This window comes from Aspergillus versicolor, assembly GCF_001890125.1.
Source record: "Aspergillus versicolor CBS 583.65 unplaced genomic scaffold ASPVEscaffold_10, whole genome shotgun sequence".
NCBI classification, from domain to species: domain Eukaryota; kingdom Fungi; phylum Ascomycota; class Eurotiomycetes; order Eurotiales; family Aspergillaceae; genus Aspergillus; species Aspergillus versicolor.
In genome coordinates this window covers 578,975-598,158 of record NW_024467533.1, presented here as the reverse complement: position 1 = coordinate 598,158, position 19,184 = coordinate 578,975, and the positions used below count along the sequence as shown (strand labels likewise).

The window sequence follows — 19,184 nt, the reverse complement described above, 5'->3', positions numbered from 1 at the left end:
GTAAGAGTCAACCTCAATGTGGACCCCACTTTTCCACGAGTCACCACGACACAACAAGTCCTAGCTGCAGGCTATACATGCTTGCCCTTCTCCTCTTGATGCTCATAGAAAGCTGACCGGCCATCTATTCAATCCAAACTGGTAATTCCACACTCGTGGATACTTCATAAATTTCATCTAGGAGAGAAATAGGTCTATAAATCGGGACTTTCTTCACAAACATCGTCTTCATCATCCCTTTCCTTTCCGTAGAGTACCTCGCATACACCCCCAACCGGGACATCCAGAACCGCGTCCGTCCCTTCGCTCCAGATCTCTCTCCAATTGACTCTCCGGTTTTGCGGTCCCATTATCTGATAAGAGGTCGCGCCAGGGCGCATCTTTGCAGCACCACCGGGCCGCCGTCTGCCCTTCCCGTCGATAACTGCTACATTTGCCACTTCATCCACGATATTCTCTACGCTGTTCATTGGCAGAGTCAGATATCCCGTGTTGTAAGATGCCAAGGCGACATAGATATAGATGATCGACATGACGAGCCAAGAGGGAAACGCCAACGACCACCATCGGTTCGGATAATAGTATATGCCAAGCTGGTGTAAAAAGGGCGATGGGAGGTATGACCATAGGATATATATCACTGTCCATAGTTGTTAGGGGCTACCGGAGCCACGGAATCGCCATTTTACTCACGGAATGCTAATGACGATGCGAGGTAGAGTACGAAGCCATAGTATTCGTAAGTCGGTACCTTGGGACTTGCTCTAGGCACGGTCGTCGCTCTTCGCGCGGATTTTGCGACAGCCGCTTCAGTATCATTGGGGGTCTCCACGTCGGAGCTGTCAGGGGTAGTCGGCCGCGATGTAGTGGTAGAAAAAGGAGGCCGGAGTAGAGACGTCAACGACGGAGATGGCGGCAATGGTGTGGGGGGTCTGTTGTAAAACGGCGGCGCAAATGCATTAGGTCCATGAAGCGAACTTGCCGACTGCCGGAAAGGATGATGCATCGCAATACCATCCTCAGGCGATTGTTCGTCGTTTGAGTCGGTGGATGCATCTGAGAAAGACTGGTCTTCCAGGGAATAATGGGAGTGAAAGTCCACATCGTCCCCCGCTTCGAATCCGCGGTGGGTAGGGGAAGCTACATCCTGCTCATCGTCGTCGGGGTAGTTATCACCTGGTGTTTCTCCAGGTGTTTCCAGGTCGTCAGGTAGAGGGGGGAACGGTTGTTTCTGTTCAAAGGGCGAAACTACCGGGGTAGAATCGGAATCATCCTGAACGTAGAATTCTCCCTTCTGCTCCGAGCTCAGAAGGGACATCTTCTGCGGAAATTCGAAACAGAGGAGTGCTCGCCATGAGGAATTGTTTAGCCAAATGCCAAAGTGTCAGGGGAGTGTTCGACTGGCCGCTGCCGGTGCGTTTATGCCGCCTGTCACCGCCCTAGCTTTCTGTCTGGCTGTTGCATACTTGCATCACTCACCAACCAACAGTCCTGCGGTACTACTCTTGTTGCTGTCAATGGTTTTTGTCATCGTGGCATATAACTAACTAGCTAACTACCTCAACTCTTGTCATATAATGGACTTTTTGTCCATTCTTGATTGACGAGAACCAGGAATGCGGAACCGCTCTTTAGTCTCAATTCTCCAGAAATATATACTGTACTATCACGTCCCACAAAACTCGAACAGTTTATAAGAAGTAATATCTTCACAGAACCATCAACACGCCCGCAACATGTATCCGTAACTTGGGCACTCATCACTGCAAATTCCAGTGTGACGATCGTGCAGGATGCTTGGGAAAGAAGCGCAGGTCACCGGGTTGGGCTCAGCACGCAGCCGGTTCTCTTCTCCGGCTGGCCAACACCATCCATCTGCATCATTCTGCCCTCCATTGTGTCATCGTTCGGAATCCCTCTTCCACTGCATTCACCGCTTCTCTCGGATTTAATTCGCTCATAATGTACGCGTCTTGGCAACTTGACTCCGCGAACCTTAGATCTTTCAGTGTCCAGGACCCACGGGAGATCACAAGCTGTCCTTCCGGTCGGCATTGAAGAGGGAATACAAATATTCGTGGTTGGATATCGAAAGATGATTATCCCCGACTCCAAAAGAAAAAAGCCCCCAGGCGCTATGGTCGCCCAGAGACCAGTGCCGTTTGTTCTCATGGTGTTGATTCCCTTCGCGCTCAGTCGGCATTCCTCTAAGTGGCCGGGCTCTTCAGCCGGACTCTTCACCCTTGCAGATGCTCCACGACGGTTTTGACAGAACTTACTCGTGGGCGGTTCGCGGGCCGGGGCTTTTGAGTTTCGTGGGCACGAATTGTTACGAGCTGGGACTCATATTCAGGAGTTCGCTTTTCCCGGGCGACTGGTTCTGAGCAACGATCAACCAAAAGCTCCAATCTCCAACGTATCGCCTGAAGCTGCGGCATGCTGCTCCGACGCGACGTAGTATTTTGAAATTTTGTAGGAAGCCTGATTATTACTTCTTTGGGGTCCTTATCGCAATCCATAGCACATGGCTTCAAGGGACATACGTGGACTGCCTGCCTGCAAGTCTTTTGAGTTTGTCCTACCACACGCTGCAGGATGTGGCGGGTCAAGCTGGCATACCTAGGTGGTCAACGACTTGACTCACACTGTGTCGTGATGTGATCTGTGACTGACTCGGATCAAAGTAGCATTTCGTGGCGGGTCGCGGGCATTCCATGCGAACTGAAGGTGGAGGAATTGAGCACGGCCGAGCCAACCCACTCGATCGGCAGCTCCCGTGGACGACGAGTGTCGATTGGGTCCAGCTTATCGGACAGGAACAAGATCGTCACGAAGGGGAGACGGCACTAGTAATGGCTAGCTGCAGGGTTTTTCAGCACATTCCCTGTCCTTGAAGGCTGGGAGTCTTGACCTTTGGGGTTCAAGGCTCATTATGGTCCTTTTGGTTCCACAAGGAATATTTGCGTCCTCCGCGACGAATCAGATAATCTGCATTTTTCTCCCATCGTCAGCACGGACGCGTCCCAATAAGCTGTTTCTCAAATTTTATGGGTTGGTTCGCCCGGTTGACCAATGATAGTCGCGGCCTGCTCGCCCTCGCTCGAACATACTTTGACCTCCCGCACGCTATTGATCTTCTGCCGCGGGTGACAGGTCTGGTATTTTATGGGGCCCTCCTTTTCTGATGTGGACACGCCGCAGAAATTATTTCTATCTGGGCCGAGACACAGTTTATTGAGGTTTCGGAGACCAAGACTTTTGTTTTTGTTCTTGAATTATTGAAGCGGAGAACATGATACCTCGATCCCCGCAACCACGATGGCAAAACGCACTTTATTGAACTTTCTGGTTGCACGACAAGACCTTCTTGTATGTAGTGCCATGTTGCGTGCAGCTTCAGTATTAATGTTTCTAACTAAGGTCGATTCAGGATCCCGAAAATGACCCTAACATTGGGTCTTCAAGGGGAGATGCGTCGTCTTCAAGCTCGGATGCAATAGACGCCGTAACGGGTGGAGGGGATTCAACTTCTCTTTCAGCTCTCTTGACGACACTGGTACCTGCGTTGGTGCTTGCGGTTATCTGGTTCTCTCTGTTCCTAATTTTTCGCCGAACCCAAATAAGATGGTATGCTCCGAGGAGCCATCTACCTTGCTGGCATCAACAGTACGTCCCCAGGCGGCCATCACTTTCTGCACTGGAGCAATAGCTGAGACATGATCAATAGTGAGAGGAGCCCGCAGCTGCCTACTGGATGGGTGAATTGGTTCGGCCATTTCTTCAGAATCTCCGACGCTCATGTACTCAACCATCACTCCATGGATGGTTATCTCTTCCTCCGCTTCTTGAGGGTTCTTTGCTCAATTTTCTTTATCGGTTGTCTGATTACATGGCCGGTACTACTTCCAATTCATGCAACAGGTGGTGCAGGGAACACTCAGCTTGATGCATTGAGTTTCAGCAACGTGAAGAATAAAAACCGTTATTATGCGCACGCTGTCATGGCATGTGTACTATTTAGTAAGTACAATCAGACTAACTCGTGTCGCCCATATCTAATATGGATTTGAAGCCTTTGTGTTCTATACGGTGACAAGGGAGAGCATGTTCTACGCAAATTTACGGCAGGCATTTCTCAATTCACCGGCATATGCCGACCGGATCTCGTCAAAAACAGTTCTATTCATGTCGGTCCCGGACGACTATAAAAACGAGGAGAAGTTACGACAAGTATTCGGCGAGACTATTCGCAAAATATGGATAACCTCCGATTGCAAAGAGCTAGATAAAAAAGTTCAACAGAGAGATAAATATGCCCATCGCCTTGAGAGATTGGAAACAAAATTGATTCGCAGGGCGAACTCGATGCAACTGAAGCAAATAAAAGCTGGTACCCTCCCATGTACTGACTGTTTTGAGTGTGAAACATGTGGTCCACCCATGTACGACACAATCAAACGACCGACTCACCGTCTCAAACTATTTGGGAAAAAGGTCGACTCAATCCACTGGCTGCGTGAGGAGCTGGTGAGTTTGACCAAAGAAATTGAAGTCTTGCAAAGAAAACACCAGAATTTGGATTCGAAGCTTCTGTCTGCCATTTTCATCGAGTTCAATTCCCAGTCAGATGCCCAAGTTGCACTTCAGACTCTTTCTCACCACCAGCCACTCCATATGACGCCTCGATTCACTGGGATATCCCCCGATGACGTTGTCTGGTCTGCATTGAATCTCAGCTGGTGGCAACGCATTGTGAGGAGGTTTATCGTTCAAGGCGCAATAGCGGCATTGATCATATTCTGGTCCCTCCCATCCGCGGTTGTTGGGGCCATCTCTAATATCAGCTACCTCACCAGCGCCATCCCACCTCTAAAATTTATCGATAAACTGCCTGATGTGATCAAAGGTGTGATTGCCGGTTTACTGCCGGCTGGTGCCCTGGTCCTGCTGATGTCCCTTGTACCTATCATTTGCCGCTGTATGTTTGATCCATTGCCTTGCCGCTATGCTACCATTATATCGCTAACGATCACCTAGTTCTTGCTCGGCGTGCTGGCGTTCCCTCGGCAGCTCGCGTTGAGCTCTTCACTCAAACTGCACATTTTTGCTTCCAAGTTGTCCAGGTATTCCTCGTCACGACCTTGACTTCCGCTGCGTCCGCTGCCACTGCACAAATTATTCAAGACCCATTATCAGCCAAGGATCTCCTGGCTGAGAACCTCCCGAAAGCTACAAACTTCTATGTTTCATACTTCCTCCTCCAGGGCCTAAGCACCAGCTCCCTTGCCGTAGTACAGATCATGAGCGTGCTTGTTTTCAAGTTCATAACCACGTTCTTCGACGGCTCACCTCGGCGTCTGTACGAGCGTTGGGCCGCTCTCAGCGAAATAAGTTGGGGCAATGTCTTTCCCGTATTTACCAATATGGGCGTGATAGGTTAGTCTGCCCATACCCGGTTCCTTTACTGAAGCTAACTTGGCCCACCGCAGCATTAACGTACTCCTGTATCGCCCCGCTCATCTTAGGCTTCTGCTTCGCCGGCCTATTTCTCGTGTATCAAGCCTACCGCTACAACTTCCTTTTCGTATACGACATTCGCATCGACACCAAGGGCCTCGTTTATCCACGCGCTCTACAACACCTTCTAACAGGCATCTATCTTGCCAACATCTGCATGATCGGTCTATTCGCCATCAAATCTGCCATCGGGCCCCTCATCATAATGGTCCTGTTCACGATTCTCACAGTCCTCGCCCACATATCCCTCAACGATGCCCTCGCTCCACTAAACTCCTTCCTTCCGCGCACCCTCGATGTAGAAGAAGAATTGCAACAAGCCAAAGAGGAGGAACTTGCGCTCCTCCAAACCTCACACCGAAGTACATGGTTCAGAACGCTGAAATGGCTCCACCCGAACCTGTATCGAGACTTTGCCGCACTGCGTCGGAAAGTCCGCCGTGACCACGTCGAGATCAAGTACTCGGAAGAGGAAGAGATGAATGCGTACTTCGAGCCTTGCATTACGAGTAAGACGCCTACGATTTGGATTCCTAGGGATAAATGGGGTGTTTCGACGTGGGAGATTGAGGAGTCGGACCCCCTGATTCCGATTACGGACGAGGGAGCGCATCTGGATGATAAGGGGAAGATTGTTTGGGATAAATTTGATCCGAATTTGCCGCTTTGGGAATTGAAGACGTTGTATTAGGCGTTTTGATTTTTATTTATGAGCCGGCGTTACCAATTGCGTTAATATTAATAATGATACGACCGACAGCTACGAGACAAATACTTTGATTATACTCAGGAAGACAACACAGTCCATATAGCAGAGCAATAGCCTCACTCGTTACTTCCCTCTCACCAGTTATAGACCTTTGATACCTCTTCGACTGCTCAATGTTAAAAGGGCCATGGGCCCGACAATCTTACTTTATCTACTACTTAGTGGAACGACGTCAGTGACGATGACTTATACCATGTAGATGCAGAATTTTGCCGCTACACAAAAACAAAAATGGTCAACTCTTCTTAGGAAGAGTTAGTCTGACTGATATCCTGGGTATCAGTAGGCGCCTATCCTAAGCCGCCCTTCCATCAACTTATACCTCACTGGAGATAAAGAGAGTGAGTATATACCTTCCATAAGATGCAGATATGCTGGCTTGCCCGATAGATATCTGGTTAAACCGATAAGCTCGAAACATAGGCTTCAGATTCTTCGAGGTGCCGAGTGGGATAGTCCTCCGAATAGGAACGGGTAGAGGGTGTTTATACTTAGTATCCAAAGGCCAACTCGCAAAGCTTGCTGGAAGCACACCCGTGGTATCAAAGCCAACGACCCAGAGATTCCCAGACTGGTCAATGGGGAAGTTCTCTCGGTAAATATTACTGTAGTAACATAATTATGGCTCATCGCTGAAACCAACTGTACCATAATCCTGACCACTCCCGGCGGCGTCTTCACGGCGATTAGCTCGGACAGCGCCCTTGCCCGCTCTTCGTCGGACGCAAAGTGATGGATATCGATGTATTCCATTACAAGGTAAGCGCTTGAGCTATGGTCTGGGAGCCAGGCAAGGTAGAGTTCCGGGATGCAGATGGTTGACTGGGAATTTGCGTTTATGCGAGTGGAAAGGTAAAGTTGAGCATGGGCTTCGGCCATTTTAACATTGTTGTACTTGATAAAGAAGACCTTCCTATTCACAGTAGTGTATGTTAGATGATTATAATCGAGACCTTTCCGGGGCACCGTTCAACGACTTGGTCTTTAGATAGCATTTCCGAGACAGAGGGGTTTGATATTTCCTTATCAGTAACAATCATGTTGAATACCTGGATATGATTGTTTGATAAAGCGTGTGAAGTCAAAGCAAAGCAAGCCTTGTTGTCAGCGTGACAGACTTGTTTTCAGATTACTCAGCTGAACCAGATAACTAACTATTACTATATTAAAGAAATGTAGTATTTATTTAAATATTATATAGATATATACTTATAATTAGAGTATAAAGCTGAAATATATACAATTTCAATATTAAAGGCTTTACTGATCTGATTGCGGAGACATAGTACTTTGAAAATCGCAACTTTTATATAGTAAGTCGACATGCTCTGTGAAAAGGCCATATATTCTGGAGCTTGGGTGTTGCAAAATATATACAATGAAAATAAAAAGCTATACCATCTCATGGGTACATCAGGTTAACCTATGTTCAGGCTACTGGACAGAAGACTACACTGTCAACGTGAAGTTAGCCGTGTTCAACGTCCCGTTAACACGAGGATAGAACTCGAACGTGAAAACTGAGGTCTCGCCGGCAGCGACAACAGCATCAATAGCCGCAGAAGTGAGTATAACATTCTCATCATCCCAGTTCCATTGGCTACTGTAGGTCTAAAGAAGTAAATTGATGTACAAGTTAGCCCTCCGGATGTACATGAAGAGAATGAGTTTCTGGAACTTACCGTACGGGCCTGCTCAAGGGGGCCAAGGTACTGGGTCCAGTCATCAAAGAGATACACGCCGGAGTTAGTTAGGGCCTTGACAGTTGCAGGCTTGGAAAGGCCCTTCCATGTTATAGGGATGGAGTAGTCAGAGCCTGCCACCGCAGAAGCGGAAGCGGACTTTGAGGCCAGAACGGGAGTATCCCACTGCACAATCTCAATTCTTGGAGAGGCAACGCCGCCGTCAAACTCGAGAGTTAGAGTATCAATGACTCCTGGTGCAGTGGAAGCAGTGTACTTGGTTCCAAGATAGGAAGCCGAGAAAACGATATTGTCACCGGAGACAGAATAGTCAGAGCCGCTTTCCAAAACTGTGCCCGCGGAATCCGTAATGGATTCGAGGGAGTTTCCATTGAAGATATATGGTAGAGCCTGGTTAGTGACTTGGGTGCCGGCACGGTGGAAAATGTATGCGGAGGATGACTGCTCTGACGCTGTTGCGTCTTCGGTGCTATCGGGGAGGCTGTTGGTGGTTTCTGCTGTCGTGCCTATGACGAGATCCAGGGTGGTAGGGTCTCGCCATTCACCTGTCGTGCGGTCGAGCTGGTCCTCGCCATTGTCCCAGAGGACTGTGGCAATATCAAATTGGGCGGCAACTTTTTGCAGATGGTCGAAGTACTTCCAGCGTGCTGCAGGTTCGGTGTTGGTAACCGATGCGTCGTATTCACCTAAGATTAGAGGGACGTCCGTGAAGTTATTGCGGATCAGTTCGAACTCAGTCGTGAGTGTGTCCTTGGTACTATCGGAGCCCCAAATTGTTTTCCCCCTAAAAATTATGAGTGATAAGAACAGGAATAGATCAAAACGCTTGGTCTTACCATGCGCTGAAGATAAAATCGTCTGGGTAAGAGCGTGAGCATTACTGATCTCCAATGTATAAGAGCAGGCAACTCACAAGGACTGTAGTAATGGAACTGAATAGCCCAAGGATTTGTTATATTGGCAGGGGCTTCAAACCACTGGGAAGTCTTGACGCTGTCCTGGCCACCTCCAACAAGGTTAACAACACGCTGAGAATTAAAGCCACCAGCGTCGGCGATTGCTTGGAGGAAGATGCTGTTCAGTTTGTTGATTTCTGCCCCGTGCTCGGCAGTCTCTGCTGGAGGCTCGTTGATCGACTCGAAGGCAACCAGGCTCGACTTGCAACCCAGCGTAGTACCAATCTGGTACCATAGTCTGTAGAACTTCTCTTCGATTAGAGTTATATTTGCTCCGGCGGCGGTGACATCAGCCCATTCCCACGAGTCTGTTGTAAATGGTCAATAAAAGAGCTGCAGACTGAATATCAGCATCGACTTACCATGGTGGACGTTCACGATGGCGTATAGGTCACGAGCTGTAATAAAGTCAAGTACATCAGAAACCCGTTGCAGCCATTCCGGATCGACAGTCCAGTCGGAAGAATTTGACGTGAAATGGTGCGTCCATGTTACTGAACAAGAAAAGTTAGTTTGGTTTTTCATTCAGTAGACGATGACATCTTATACCTGGAAGACGGACGCTCTTGAACCCAGACTCTTTGATCAAATCAAGTGTTGCTTCTTCAACAGGAGCGTTGTTCCAAGAGCCTTCGTCTGGAATAGCGTCCAGTGTGTTTCCCAAATTCCATCCAGGATGGAGATTCGCAACGAATTCCTTGGCAGTAATGGGGGTAAATGTTCCTGAGCAAGTCGAGGAGTTCTGGGCATGTGCAACTAACAGAAGGGCAGACAGCCCAGCGATTGATAGTAGCCTCTGCATCTTCACGTCTTGTGTGGATCCAGGTTTCCTTGGAGAACCAACTCAATCTTCCATCAGAGAACCTGAGTCTAATATATATACTTGAGACGCAGTTTCGGAAATTGCTTGCCCATTTTATCCGAGTAGCGCCAGTGATTTAGCTGCTCTCTTATTCCCCAATTCATTGCTCTAAGTCGAAACTGGAGCACAAAATGTGTCAGGATATTGATGTCGCAGGGGTATGAAACAAAGTAGGGCCCCAGTGGGTCGACATGGTCTGTCAACTCTGCAGAAACCGACAGTCCGTGCTGTATAGTGCCCATCATTTCCCAGCCTAGTCAATTTGATCATGCGAAAATCTTCAGCTGAAAATCCGGAGGGCGGAGAAGAAGTGTCAACAATGGCGAAGAGCTTTGGTGCAAGATATTCCCTCCAATGGCAGTTAGAACCCAGAATATGTGGTGGAGTCGCCAATACCATTTAATCAAACCATGGTGTTCGGTTGTCTGAGACTGATAAATTCTGGATATTATGCAGCCTCTAGTGGAGATTGTGAAGGTCCTCAGGTTCATGTGTTCCTGATGCGATCCCCGTCAGTTAACGAATCAGGCATTCAGAGGAACCCGAAAAGTGATCTGGAGTTTACCCGAATTAATCCATCAAGCACCCCCTCCTTCTCTTCATCTATTTTCCGTCGTAAAGACGTGATCGGCGGTAGCACATGTTGATGGATTCTTGGGCCGTGATGAATTGGGAAAGGTGAATCGTCGGCCGGGTGCTCGGAATCCCTGGAATCGATAGCGTGATTTTGTTCGGCTGGCGGTAGCGGAACGTAAATGGGAGGAGGCAACGCTTAAAAGTAGACTGTATTCAGAATAATAAACAAATTGAGTACGTATGCTAGTCGTTTCGTCATAAACTTGCTAAGATACATTAAATGCGCCAAATTGCGTCTATATAAACCGTACATGACTGTCCGTTATCATTCCATCGTCAATGCTATAAAGGGATTAAACGAGGCAACCGACATGGCGTTTACATGATTATGCAGTCCCTGTCTCTTTCCCTCTCCCTGCGTGGATCCGTATATCTGCTAGGATCCGCATACCTGCCATATCGATCCCTTGGATACTGGCTTCGCGAGGGAGTACCCAGATTATTAGGGCTCCGTTGTGGGGGTGGCGTACCGGTATATACCGGGCTCTTGGCTGCCTGTTCGTAAGATGGAGGTGGTCCATCTTCTGGGTCATCGTTCCCCTGAGAACTACTTTGGACGTTGGTCTGTGAACGACTCCCATACGACTGACGTTGTCGTGGATTCACAGTAGGGGTGCTTGCGCTAGCCCCAAGATTCGCGGCGCTTTGGGAGCGCGTGTGGTTGGGATTTGACTGTCGTCGCTCCTCTTCTTGGTACTGAAGCGAGAGGGCATATGCAAAGTCTGCGTCCGCTTGCTCTTGCGCAGAGAGTGCAGGTGGATGCCGCGGTCCCTCATTGCTCGACGTTCGTGGACCGGATGGGTCGGAGGCATGGGCTGTATGCTGGCTAACGAGTCTAAAATCACCAGAATAAAAGCCTGCATTCGACCCGTTCACATCAACGAGACTTTCCCATACGATTTCAGCATGGCTAGAGTAGCCAGCATCGGTAACGAGTGTGAAAAGTTGGTGGAGTTGCGGGTGTTTGTAAACGGTGGAGAAATGGTCGTTTCGAAATAGAATTGAGAACGAGCCAGGCTGCAGGGTTCTAGTCAGTTGCTCAAGGCCGTAAGGACTCAACTGTGTCGCATTGTCGATATCGGTAAAATGTTGAATTGCTTGTATATCCGACATCACTCTTTCTTCCTCCGTGGTAAGTGTTGTTCCCTGGAAAACTCGGTCCTCAAGTTCCTGTTTACGGAACGGAAGTAGTTGGATATCTTCGTGATATTCACCAACTCGCTCCAATGCGGCAGTTGCATCTGTCGAGGGGCTCGCAATCCAGCCATGAACTAGAGGTACCCCAAATGTTCTATAAAACTTGATATCTTCTGTTTGGAGGAACGTGCCGACGGCAGATTCCGATTCCTAAACTGGTTAGTGATGATCCTTGCACAAGGGCTAGTGTGAACCATACCAATGTCAGTCGCGGGTTGACATTCATGCCCGTATGCAACATAGTCAAAAACCGACTAAGAGCCTCAATGTCTGGGAACTCATCATCGGGCCCCAAACGTGTTGTTAGTTCGTCAAATAGGGCCTCAATTAATAGCCCCAGAGAAATATGCTCCCTAGTTCGCAAAGCCCTAACTATTGGAGGCGGGGTTCCCTGGCTTGCTGCACGTAAGATGAGCGCGTTCACCAACGCTAGGAGTGGGCAAGGCCCATTTTTATTCTGTATCAGCATAGGAGATTCGCGTAATACTCCCGTATTATCTTTCCAATTTATATGTCTAATTGAATAAGTCTCGGCTCGTTTCTCCTGTTGTTGCGCGGTATCATCAGGAATCGTAGCGGTTTGCGGCTGCTGAGAGCTAGGCGGTATAGCTGAGCCAGGCGTAACATTGTCAGGATGTACATTTTGGAGCGCAGCCGGGCGACCATAGCCTTGAATTGAAGCCGTGTCAGTAGTAGGTGCAGTAGCTTGTCGAGAATCAGTTCCAGTTTCCTGCATGGGCGATTCATCGAAATCAATGAGAACGTGAGATGATCCCGTAGTAGCGGTGGATACGGTTCCTGGTGTACTTATTCTGGGTTGCGAAGGAGGTTGCTCAGGCTGAAGCTGATGTGACGCCGGTTGCGAACCATCAAAGGTAGCGTGGGCTCCCTGGGAATTGGTAGATATGACACCGGTTCGCTGGCCACTCATTCCTACACCCTGACTGTGGCTAGACTCATGAGCCCAAGGGGATTCGGATTCCTGATTTTGGTCGAAAAGAGATAAGCGCGCGGTCATTGGGATATAGCCCTCATCTATGAATGTTAGTATACAAAAGCAACTTTACAAACCAAGTAATGTAGTGTAATTACCTAGACCTAAGCCACGGCTCGCATCATCTCTAGAAAGTGACGACGCGCGAGAGTTTCTATCAGCCCACGGGTTGCTCTCATTTTTTGAGGTCTTCAGAAATGGATTGTTCGACTGTAACTGAGGAGGCGAAGCGCCCAAATACTCCCAATCAGAGGTATCGGCGGCCCCTTGATTCGGTGGGGGCTCATTTGCAGCCATTCGGCGCTGGGTGCCTGAAAGTAGTATCGAAGGCACCCGGTCACCTTTCCTAGTATCCGCCTCCTCGCCATTTTGTAGGCCACCGTTGATACCCGGTTGAGATGTTGGGCCACCATTCTCCCGGGGACTGTGATTCGGATTCTCGACAAGCTCGTCCGCCCATGGATTCGGAGTGTCCGTGGACGCGGTCCGAATCGGGGACCTCTGCGCCTGCTCCAAAGACATTAAATCGAATGCCGGTGACGTATTCAGATCGGGTGAGAAGATCGATTCCTGCGACGGAATACGGCTAGGGTGCGGGGAGCTCTGAGCTCTGGAAGGCCGGGTCAGGCGCTTGGGGGAGGGTGATGAGACAGAGAAGGACGTTGGGGAAGTTCGTGAGCGTGAAGAGTGAGGCTCGAAGCGGGCATTCCCTTGACTGAGGTTATGAAGGTGCGGAGGAGCTCGTTTTCGCAGGACCATGAAGGCAGATTGAGAGAACGGCTTCTCGGGCCTGTCGGGCAAACGTTGAAACGCTGGGCGCAGTCCACGGCCAATAATACGAAGTCAAATAAATCTGCGGTTTGGCCGGGGCAAACGGACGAGGGCGAAAGAGTTGACTGGCGTGGTTGGAAGACACACTGGGCTGTGTATACGTAACTGGCACTTAGACGGCGAGCGAGTCGGGCTGAAGCAACCGCTAGCAAGGCTGAATGAGGCAATGGTAAGTTAGCTCCAGCTTAGCATGGAAGCGTAGGTTTATATGTGCCATGCCGCTGCCCCTTGCTGGTCTTGAAGAAAGGGAACCAGAGGAGGTGCCCAAATTCAATAGAACTAAGCATAAATACGCACGTCAATCCCAATCCATCAGATCAGTCAGATCGCAGGCACCCAGATTCCAGTAATCCGCGAGCTTTCTCCATTGGCTGTGGAGACAGCAAGAGGCCACTTCCTGGTAAGCGGACCAGGTGGCAGGGGAATCTCTCGTACGAATCGGTATGGAATCTCCCTCCAACTTGGCTGCCTGCCATGCACTATGCTGGTATTATTTGTATTGGGATGGTATCGTATGATGTCGTCAGCCACCGTCTCCGCCCCATCTTCCGCCACAGCGGAAACAAAACATGTGATCCTAACGGGCCGTTAATTGTCCGTACCGTTATGTCAGCCGCTACTTATCTGGAGCTTTGGTGGCCCGTGCGCTATCGCAAAGAAAAAAGTCAGGAAAACGGCGGTGCTTGACACATGCTCTATGCTTTGCCGGAATATGCTTGTTGCCGTCTAAAACCATATGATCAAGTCAGCCATGCATACCTCCGTCCGCCCTAATCAGTTCGTAATCTTACGGTTACCTTCAGAGACGACAAAAATCCAAAAAGTTGTTCCGAACTCGTATGTGTCTCGACCGTGATCCACTAGCTTTTCGTTGCGATGAACTAACGTCCGAGACCAGATTGATAAACTGTGGAAAGTTCGGATCATTTCCTGCAAACCAAATTATCGGACGCCCGTTCTACCTTACCTACGAGATCCTCGAATCGCAAGGGAATACCCACTTGCGCATCGTGCCTGCAGCAGAATTGCATGCCGAGTCATTGATAACGGAAGGCGAAGGCGATGACGACGTCGAAGTGAACGAGGAGGGGCTACCCACGCGCACGAATCGAGATATCGTCGACGATGCATCGACTCAGAAGTTGACGTTAGAAGAGATCGAGGCGCTGAAGAAGGAATCAACGGGCGCGGGGAGGGATATCATTGCAAAAATATTGGAGTCGCATGCCACTATAGACCAGAAGACGGCATTCTCTCTCGCCAAGTACACTCTGCGCAAACAGAAAAAGTACATGAAACGATTTACGCTATTCCCGATGGACGTCAGCGCTCTCACGAATTATATGCTAGAAAATAGAGAATTGTCCTCGAAGAGCATGGAGTTGCGTGATGAATTGACGGGACTAATTGGGAGCTGGGGGAACGTGCACCATGGCGGCGACACGTCAATACAGCAAACATTATCAAAACCGAACGGCCGCTACCTCGTAGTAGATGAGACAGGTGGATTGATCGTCGCAGCCATGGCTGAACGAATGGGTATCTTGCATCCAGACGAGGACCTCGAAAACGAGGAAAACGGAGCTTCCGGTGAACAACAGGCTGCCGAGGGCGGCAGCGCGGAGGAATCAGGCTCACACAAAGCAAATCGCCCAGCGCATATGTCTGCCACAGGGAACACCATAACCCTCATTCACGCAAACAAGCAAGCCAACACGTCATTGCTAAAATACTTTCGCTTTGACCAGAACACCCCCGATGAATCTCACCCTCTCTTCACAAACCTAAAGACGGTCTCCTGGCTCCAACTCCTAAACCCCGAAGCCGACCCAATCTACGCCGAAGAGCCCGCCATAATTCCAGACTCCGAACTCGCCACTCTCAAAACAAACAAACGCAGCGCATATTACCGGAAACGAAATCGGTGGGCCCGCGTGCGGAGTGTCGTCGACGAAGTCCGAGCAGGCGGCTACGATGGCCTCGTCGTTGCAACACTCATGGACCTAGATAGCGTCCTCAAACACACCGTTCCCCTCCTATCAGGCTCCGCATCTGTCGTTGTCTACTCACCCACAATCGAGTCCCTTACCGAAATTGCGGACCTCTACTCCACTTCGCGGAAGACGGCGTATATAAATCGGAAACGAGACCTGGAAGAGGAAAGGGGACAACTGGCCAACGGCGAATTCCCCGAGTTAACCGCAGAATTCTCCCTGAACCCTACATTGTTACTTGCGCCCACACTAGAAACAGTCAGGGTGCGTCCTTGGCAGGTTCTTCCTGGCCGCACGCATCCTATGATGTCTGGTCGTGGTGGTGCGGAAGGCTATATATTCCATGCGATTCGAGTCATCCCGACAACAGAGTTTATTCAGGCCGCTGGGAATCCGGGTCGCAAGAAGAGGAAGCTTGCGCCTGCGCAAGCAGCCAGTACGCCTGGGAGTACAAGTGCGGATGTAGAGATGAAGTCATGATAACAAAATAAACAAAAAAAAAAAAAAAAACAAAAACCAAACGTTTTTGTATACTAGATTTTACGATGGAATTTTTATTTACAATCTGGTTGGACCTCGGCCTTTGGAAAAGGCTGTGGTCATACAGCAAGTCCTACTATCAACATAGGTCTGTTAACTAGTAGATCAAGGATATGTTGTTTTTGTCAAAAGAAACATTTATTTATGATACGGAATCTCAATCAGACAACGAGCCTAAAGTCCTCACGCTAGGTACAATGAAGATGAAACAAAGTAGACGTCTCTATCCTAGAAGCTCTTTCCCATGAACTTTCTCTTCGTGAAGCTGAGCCAGAACTATTATTGTTTGTTAGCAGACATCCTTCAAAACTGTACCTTGTATCAGAACAGAAAGACCAACCTTCGACGGACCAACACCACCAGGGTATAATCTCGCATGCAGCCGAGTTGCAATCTCCTGTCGCACCTGGGAAAGGTATCTAAGAACGAACAATCAGTACGTCACAGTCAATTCAGATGGCATTAAGTTGAAAACGTACGATCGAAGTGATTCAGCATCCTGGCGATCTCTCGGGGGCTCAAAGGCCTGGTTCAGCGGAAAAGACGCATCACCGGGGATAGCGAAGCTATCAAGGGCGACATTGTTAAGAGCCTAACGGCGAATCAGTCAGCCTTTACTAAACCTCCTTTAAATACGGATCCAAAGTAAACTACCTTTTCCGCATCACGAGCTGTCATTGTAGGCTTGACTTTCCCCAGACATTCGGTGATGAACAATGTTCCGTAGATGAGCATGCGGTCGGCGGGGCCGTTGATCTCGAAGTTTCGGAACAGGACATTGGCTCTGAATAGAGAGATGATCTCGTCTACACAATCGTATGACTCGTTGTCTGGCTGTACGTCGAGGTCGGCACCTGGGGGTAGGGTGGGAAGTGTGTATGCGGGGCCGCGAGTGCGGGTGCGGAGGGGCAGGACTGGGAAGTTGCCTGCAGACCGAGAAACCAGGTTAATTGAGTGTCCTTTTCGACTGTACATAATTCCTGGTCCGCTCTTCTGGAGGGAGTAGGGGTGATTGCTCAAAGCATACCTATTACGGGGACGTCCCGGTCCTCGAGGAAGATAGAGTGATAGGCCTGGTTGTTGGTTAGAAATCGGCTGTTAATGCATTGCGCAAGAGGGAGGTGTTGAGGCAAAGCCACATACTGGCATTTTGAAAGACTTTAATGAGAGTATTAAATATCTAGAGCCTGTCCAGAGTATAAGAGCTGTGTCGTGGGTGTAGATGGCGGAGCTGTTACCTAGCGGGAGTTCGCATGTCATCACCGCCCGCAGCAACGGTGTCTGTCCGTGAGACTTGGGCTCGGAGCTCCGCAGATTTTCCGGCGCCGAACCTCTTTACGCGCTGCCGCATTTCGACGCGTCGAGAATCAGAATACCCTGCAACACCGCCCCTTCTCACATTATATCGCATTTGCGACGCCGGTTTCTGGAAGTTCTTCAGAGGGTACTGTCTAATTGGCCATTATGTCGGACTACGATGACGATATGGACGTGGATGCCCCCGCATCCAAGAACGCCGTCCAGTTCAGTTCTGATAACACCAGTGGGAAATATAAGAGAGCCGCTGCAGATTTACCAGTAGAAGCTCAAGACAATCTACCTTGGTAACGATACAATGGGCCGACCAATTTTATTACCGGTAACTAACCAGGTCCAGGGTGGAAAAATATCGCCCGAACTCCCTCGACGATGTTTCCGGTCACAAGGACATCCTAGCTACGATTAATCGGTTTGTCGAAGCCAATGTATGCGCATTACGTTTGTTTTGCCAGCTCAGTCACTGATCCCATCTCCAGCAATTACCGCATCTTCTCCTTTACGGACCTCCCGGTACCGGTAAAACATCCACAATTCTCGCCCTGGCCCGACGAATATACGGTACAAAAAACATGCGACAGATGGTCCTTGAACTCAATGCTAGTGATGATAGAGGAATTGATGTTGTCCGAGAACAGATCAAAACTTTCGCAAGTGCGTTTACCTGTATTGAAGGGGCTATGATATAGACTTACTCGGGCTCTTCCAGGCACAAAACAAATCTTCTCAATGGCCCCGCCCGCCGCCAGCAAGTCGTCGCTCGCATCATTCAAGCTCATCATCCTGGATGAAGCCGATGCGATGACAGCTACCGCGCAGATGGCTCTTCGTCGAATCATGGAAAAATATACTGCCAACACTCGGTTTTGCGTTATCGCAAACTATACCCACAAGCTCTCGCCAGCCCTTCTTTCCCGTTGTACTCGGTTCCGGTTTAGCCCACTCAAAAAGCAAGACATCAGGGTCTTGGTCGACCAGGTGGTTGAGAAGGAAGACGTGCGTATTCAGCCAGAGGCTGTCGATAGCTTGGTCACATTGAGTCGCGGCGATATGCGCCGTGCCTTGAACGTGCTCCAAGCTTGCCATGCAAGCAGTAAGTAGCACCACTTGTTTGAAAGCTCTCAGACCAACCTCTACCACTAGGCAAACCACTCCCGATAAAAAATGCGCCCAAAGACCAAGCCATCCCCGAACCGGAGACAATCACGAACGAGACGATTTACGACTGTATTGCCGCACCACACCCGTCTGATATACAACAGATTATGACCACGCTCCTTGCAACTAGTGATGTCACATCATGCCTCAATACCCTCAATGCACTCAAGATTAACAAGGGCCTTGCGTTGGCAGATATTCTTGCTGCACTGGGGGAGCAACTCCAGCGGCTTGAAGTCCCAGCGCAAACGCGGATTACATGGCTGGAGGGACTAGCTGAGATTGAATGGCGACTTTCCGCCGGCGGATCGGAGACCGTTCAAACCGGAGGCCTGGTGGGGGTTGTTCGCAATGGATGTGAATTGATGGGGGACAAAGGAGCGAGCATGGCGACATAGCGCTATTTTATGAAATATAATTGCATAATCCCATTAACTCAGGATTCGTAGCGCAAGTAATATAGACTTGCGACTGGATGCATGTAAACTGTAGGCGTTCGAGGGGATCAAGAGTGGGCAGCTTCGGCTAGGAGATAAGAGTGGGGTCGCCCAGTTTCTGTGCCACTGCGTACTATCAGATCTCCCAACTGCTGGACGACATATTCGCCAAGCACGACAAGCACGTCAAGCATTGCCAGAAGCCTTGGGAATGCACGCCGCACAGAGTACACTCCCATAGTCTGAGACCACTGATCCGGTCGGGCGCTGGAG

General features: G+C 49.5%; 8 protein-coding genes across 8 annotated transcripts; 3 read left to right on the top strand and 5 right to left on the bottom strand.

Annotated features, from left to right (window-relative positions):
• Positions 1-194: 194 nt before the first annotated feature.
• ASPVEDRAFT_55864 (uncharacterized protein) lies at positions 195-1,318 on the bottom strand (the record flags this gene model as incomplete). Its single annotated transcript, XM_040815125.1, has 2 exons — positions 195-640; positions 694-1,318. The coding sequence occupies 2 exons, from the start codon at positions 1,316-1,318 to the stop codon at positions 195-197; spliced, it is 1,071 nt and encodes a 356-aa protein (XP_040671916.1).
• A 2,000-nt stretch (positions 1,319-3,318) lies between these two features.
• ASPVEDRAFT_87467 (putative DUF221 domain protein) lies at positions 3,319-6,208 on the top strand (the record flags this gene model as incomplete). The annotated part of the gene is made up of 6 exons (XM_040818071.1): positions 3,319-3,369; positions 3,431-3,666; positions 3,728-4,020; positions 4,073-4,978; positions 5,038-5,436; positions 5,490-6,208. The coding sequence occupies 6 exons, from the start codon at positions 3,319-3,321 to the stop codon at positions 6,206-6,208; spliced, it is 2,604 nt and encodes an 867-aa protein (XP_040671915.1).
• A 341-nt stretch (positions 6,209-6,549) lies between these two features.
• ASPVEDRAFT_45572 (uncharacterized protein) lies at positions 6,550-7,338 on the bottom strand. The gene has a single exon (XM_040813326.1). It carries the CDS (start codon positions 7,163-7,165, stop codon positions 6,713-6,715), a length of 453 nt encoding a protein of 150 aa, XP_040671914.1. The 5' UTR covers positions 7,166-7,338; the 3' UTR covers positions 6,550-6,712.
• A 397-nt stretch (positions 7,339-7,735) lies between these two features.
• On the bottom strand, positions 7,736-9,747 carry ASPVEDRAFT_139940 (putative extracellular endoglucanase; the record flags this gene model as incomplete). Its single annotated transcript, XM_040807615.1, has 6 exons — positions 7,736-7,897; positions 7,969-8,773; positions 8,826-8,847; positions 8,903-9,253; positions 9,308-9,439; positions 9,495-9,747. The coding sequence occupies 6 exons, from the start codon at positions 9,745-9,747 to the stop codon at positions 7,736-7,738; spliced, it is 1,725 nt and encodes a 574-aa protein (XP_040671913.1).
• A 1,014-nt stretch (positions 9,748-10,761) lies between these two features.
• Positions 10,762-13,393, bottom strand: ASPVEDRAFT_55861 (uncharacterized protein; the record flags this gene model as incomplete). The annotated part of the gene is made up of 3 exons (XM_040815124.1): positions 10,762-11,790; positions 11,840-12,675; positions 12,733-13,393. The coding sequence occupies 3 exons, from the start codon at positions 13,391-13,393 to the stop codon at positions 10,762-10,764; spliced, it is 2,526 nt and encodes an 841-aa protein (XP_040671912.1).
• Positions 13,394-14,216: 823 nt separating this feature from the next.
• trm6 (tRNA 1-methyladenosine methyltransferase subunit GCD10) lies at positions 14,217-15,939 on the top strand (the record flags this gene model as incomplete). Its single annotated transcript, XM_040807537.1, has 2 exons — positions 14,217-14,302; positions 14,364-15,939. 2 exons carry the CDS (start codon positions 14,217-14,219, stop codon positions 15,937-15,939), a joined length of 1,662 nt encoding a protein of 553 aa, XP_040671911.1.
• A 208-nt stretch (positions 15,940-16,147) lies between these two features.
• Positions 16,148-17,245, bottom strand: ASPVEDRAFT_45568 (actin-related protein 2/3 complex subunit 3). Its single transcript, XM_040813324.1, has 6 exons — positions 17,143-17,245; positions 17,027-17,072; positions 16,654-16,925; positions 16,479-16,591; positions 16,340-16,418; positions 16,148-16,275 (listed from the first exon to the last, which is right to left on the bottom strand). Exons 1-6 carry the CDS (start codon positions 17,146-17,148, stop codon positions 16,228-16,230), a joined length of 564 nt encoding a protein of 187 aa, XP_040671910.1. The 5' UTR covers positions 17,149-17,245; the 3' UTR covers positions 16,148-16,227.
• A 106-nt stretch (positions 17,246-17,351) lies between these two features.
• ASPVEDRAFT_45565 (replication factor C subunit 3) lies at positions 17,352-18,910 on the top strand (the record flags this gene model as incomplete). Its single annotated transcript, XM_040813323.1, has 4 exons — positions 17,352-17,603; positions 17,657-17,744; positions 17,796-17,970; positions 18,026-18,910. Coding segments are annotated over exons 1-4 (791 nt in total), but the record flags the coding sequence as incomplete, so codon positions are not given.
• Positions 18,911-19,184: the final 274 nt, after the last annotated feature.

What these genes read in the sequence shown, in the direction of transcription:
- ASPVEDRAFT_45572 (XM_040813326.1), bottom strand. Translation starts at nt 7,165, where the DNA reads ATGGCCGAAGCCCATGCTCAACTTTACCTTTCCACTCGCATAAACGCA.
- ASPVEDRAFT_45568 (XM_040813324.1), bottom strand. An exon ending in CAGCTCGTGATGCGGAAAAG is followed by an intron (nt 16,592 to 16,653) that starts GTAGTTTACTTT and finishes ATTCGCCGTTAG; the next exon opens with GCTCTTAACAATGTCGCCCT. An exon ending in GTGGTGTTGGTCCGTCGAAG is followed by an intron (nt 16,276 to 16,339) that starts GTTGGTCTTTCT and finishes AAACAATAATAG; the next exon opens with TTCTGGCTCAGCTTCACGAA.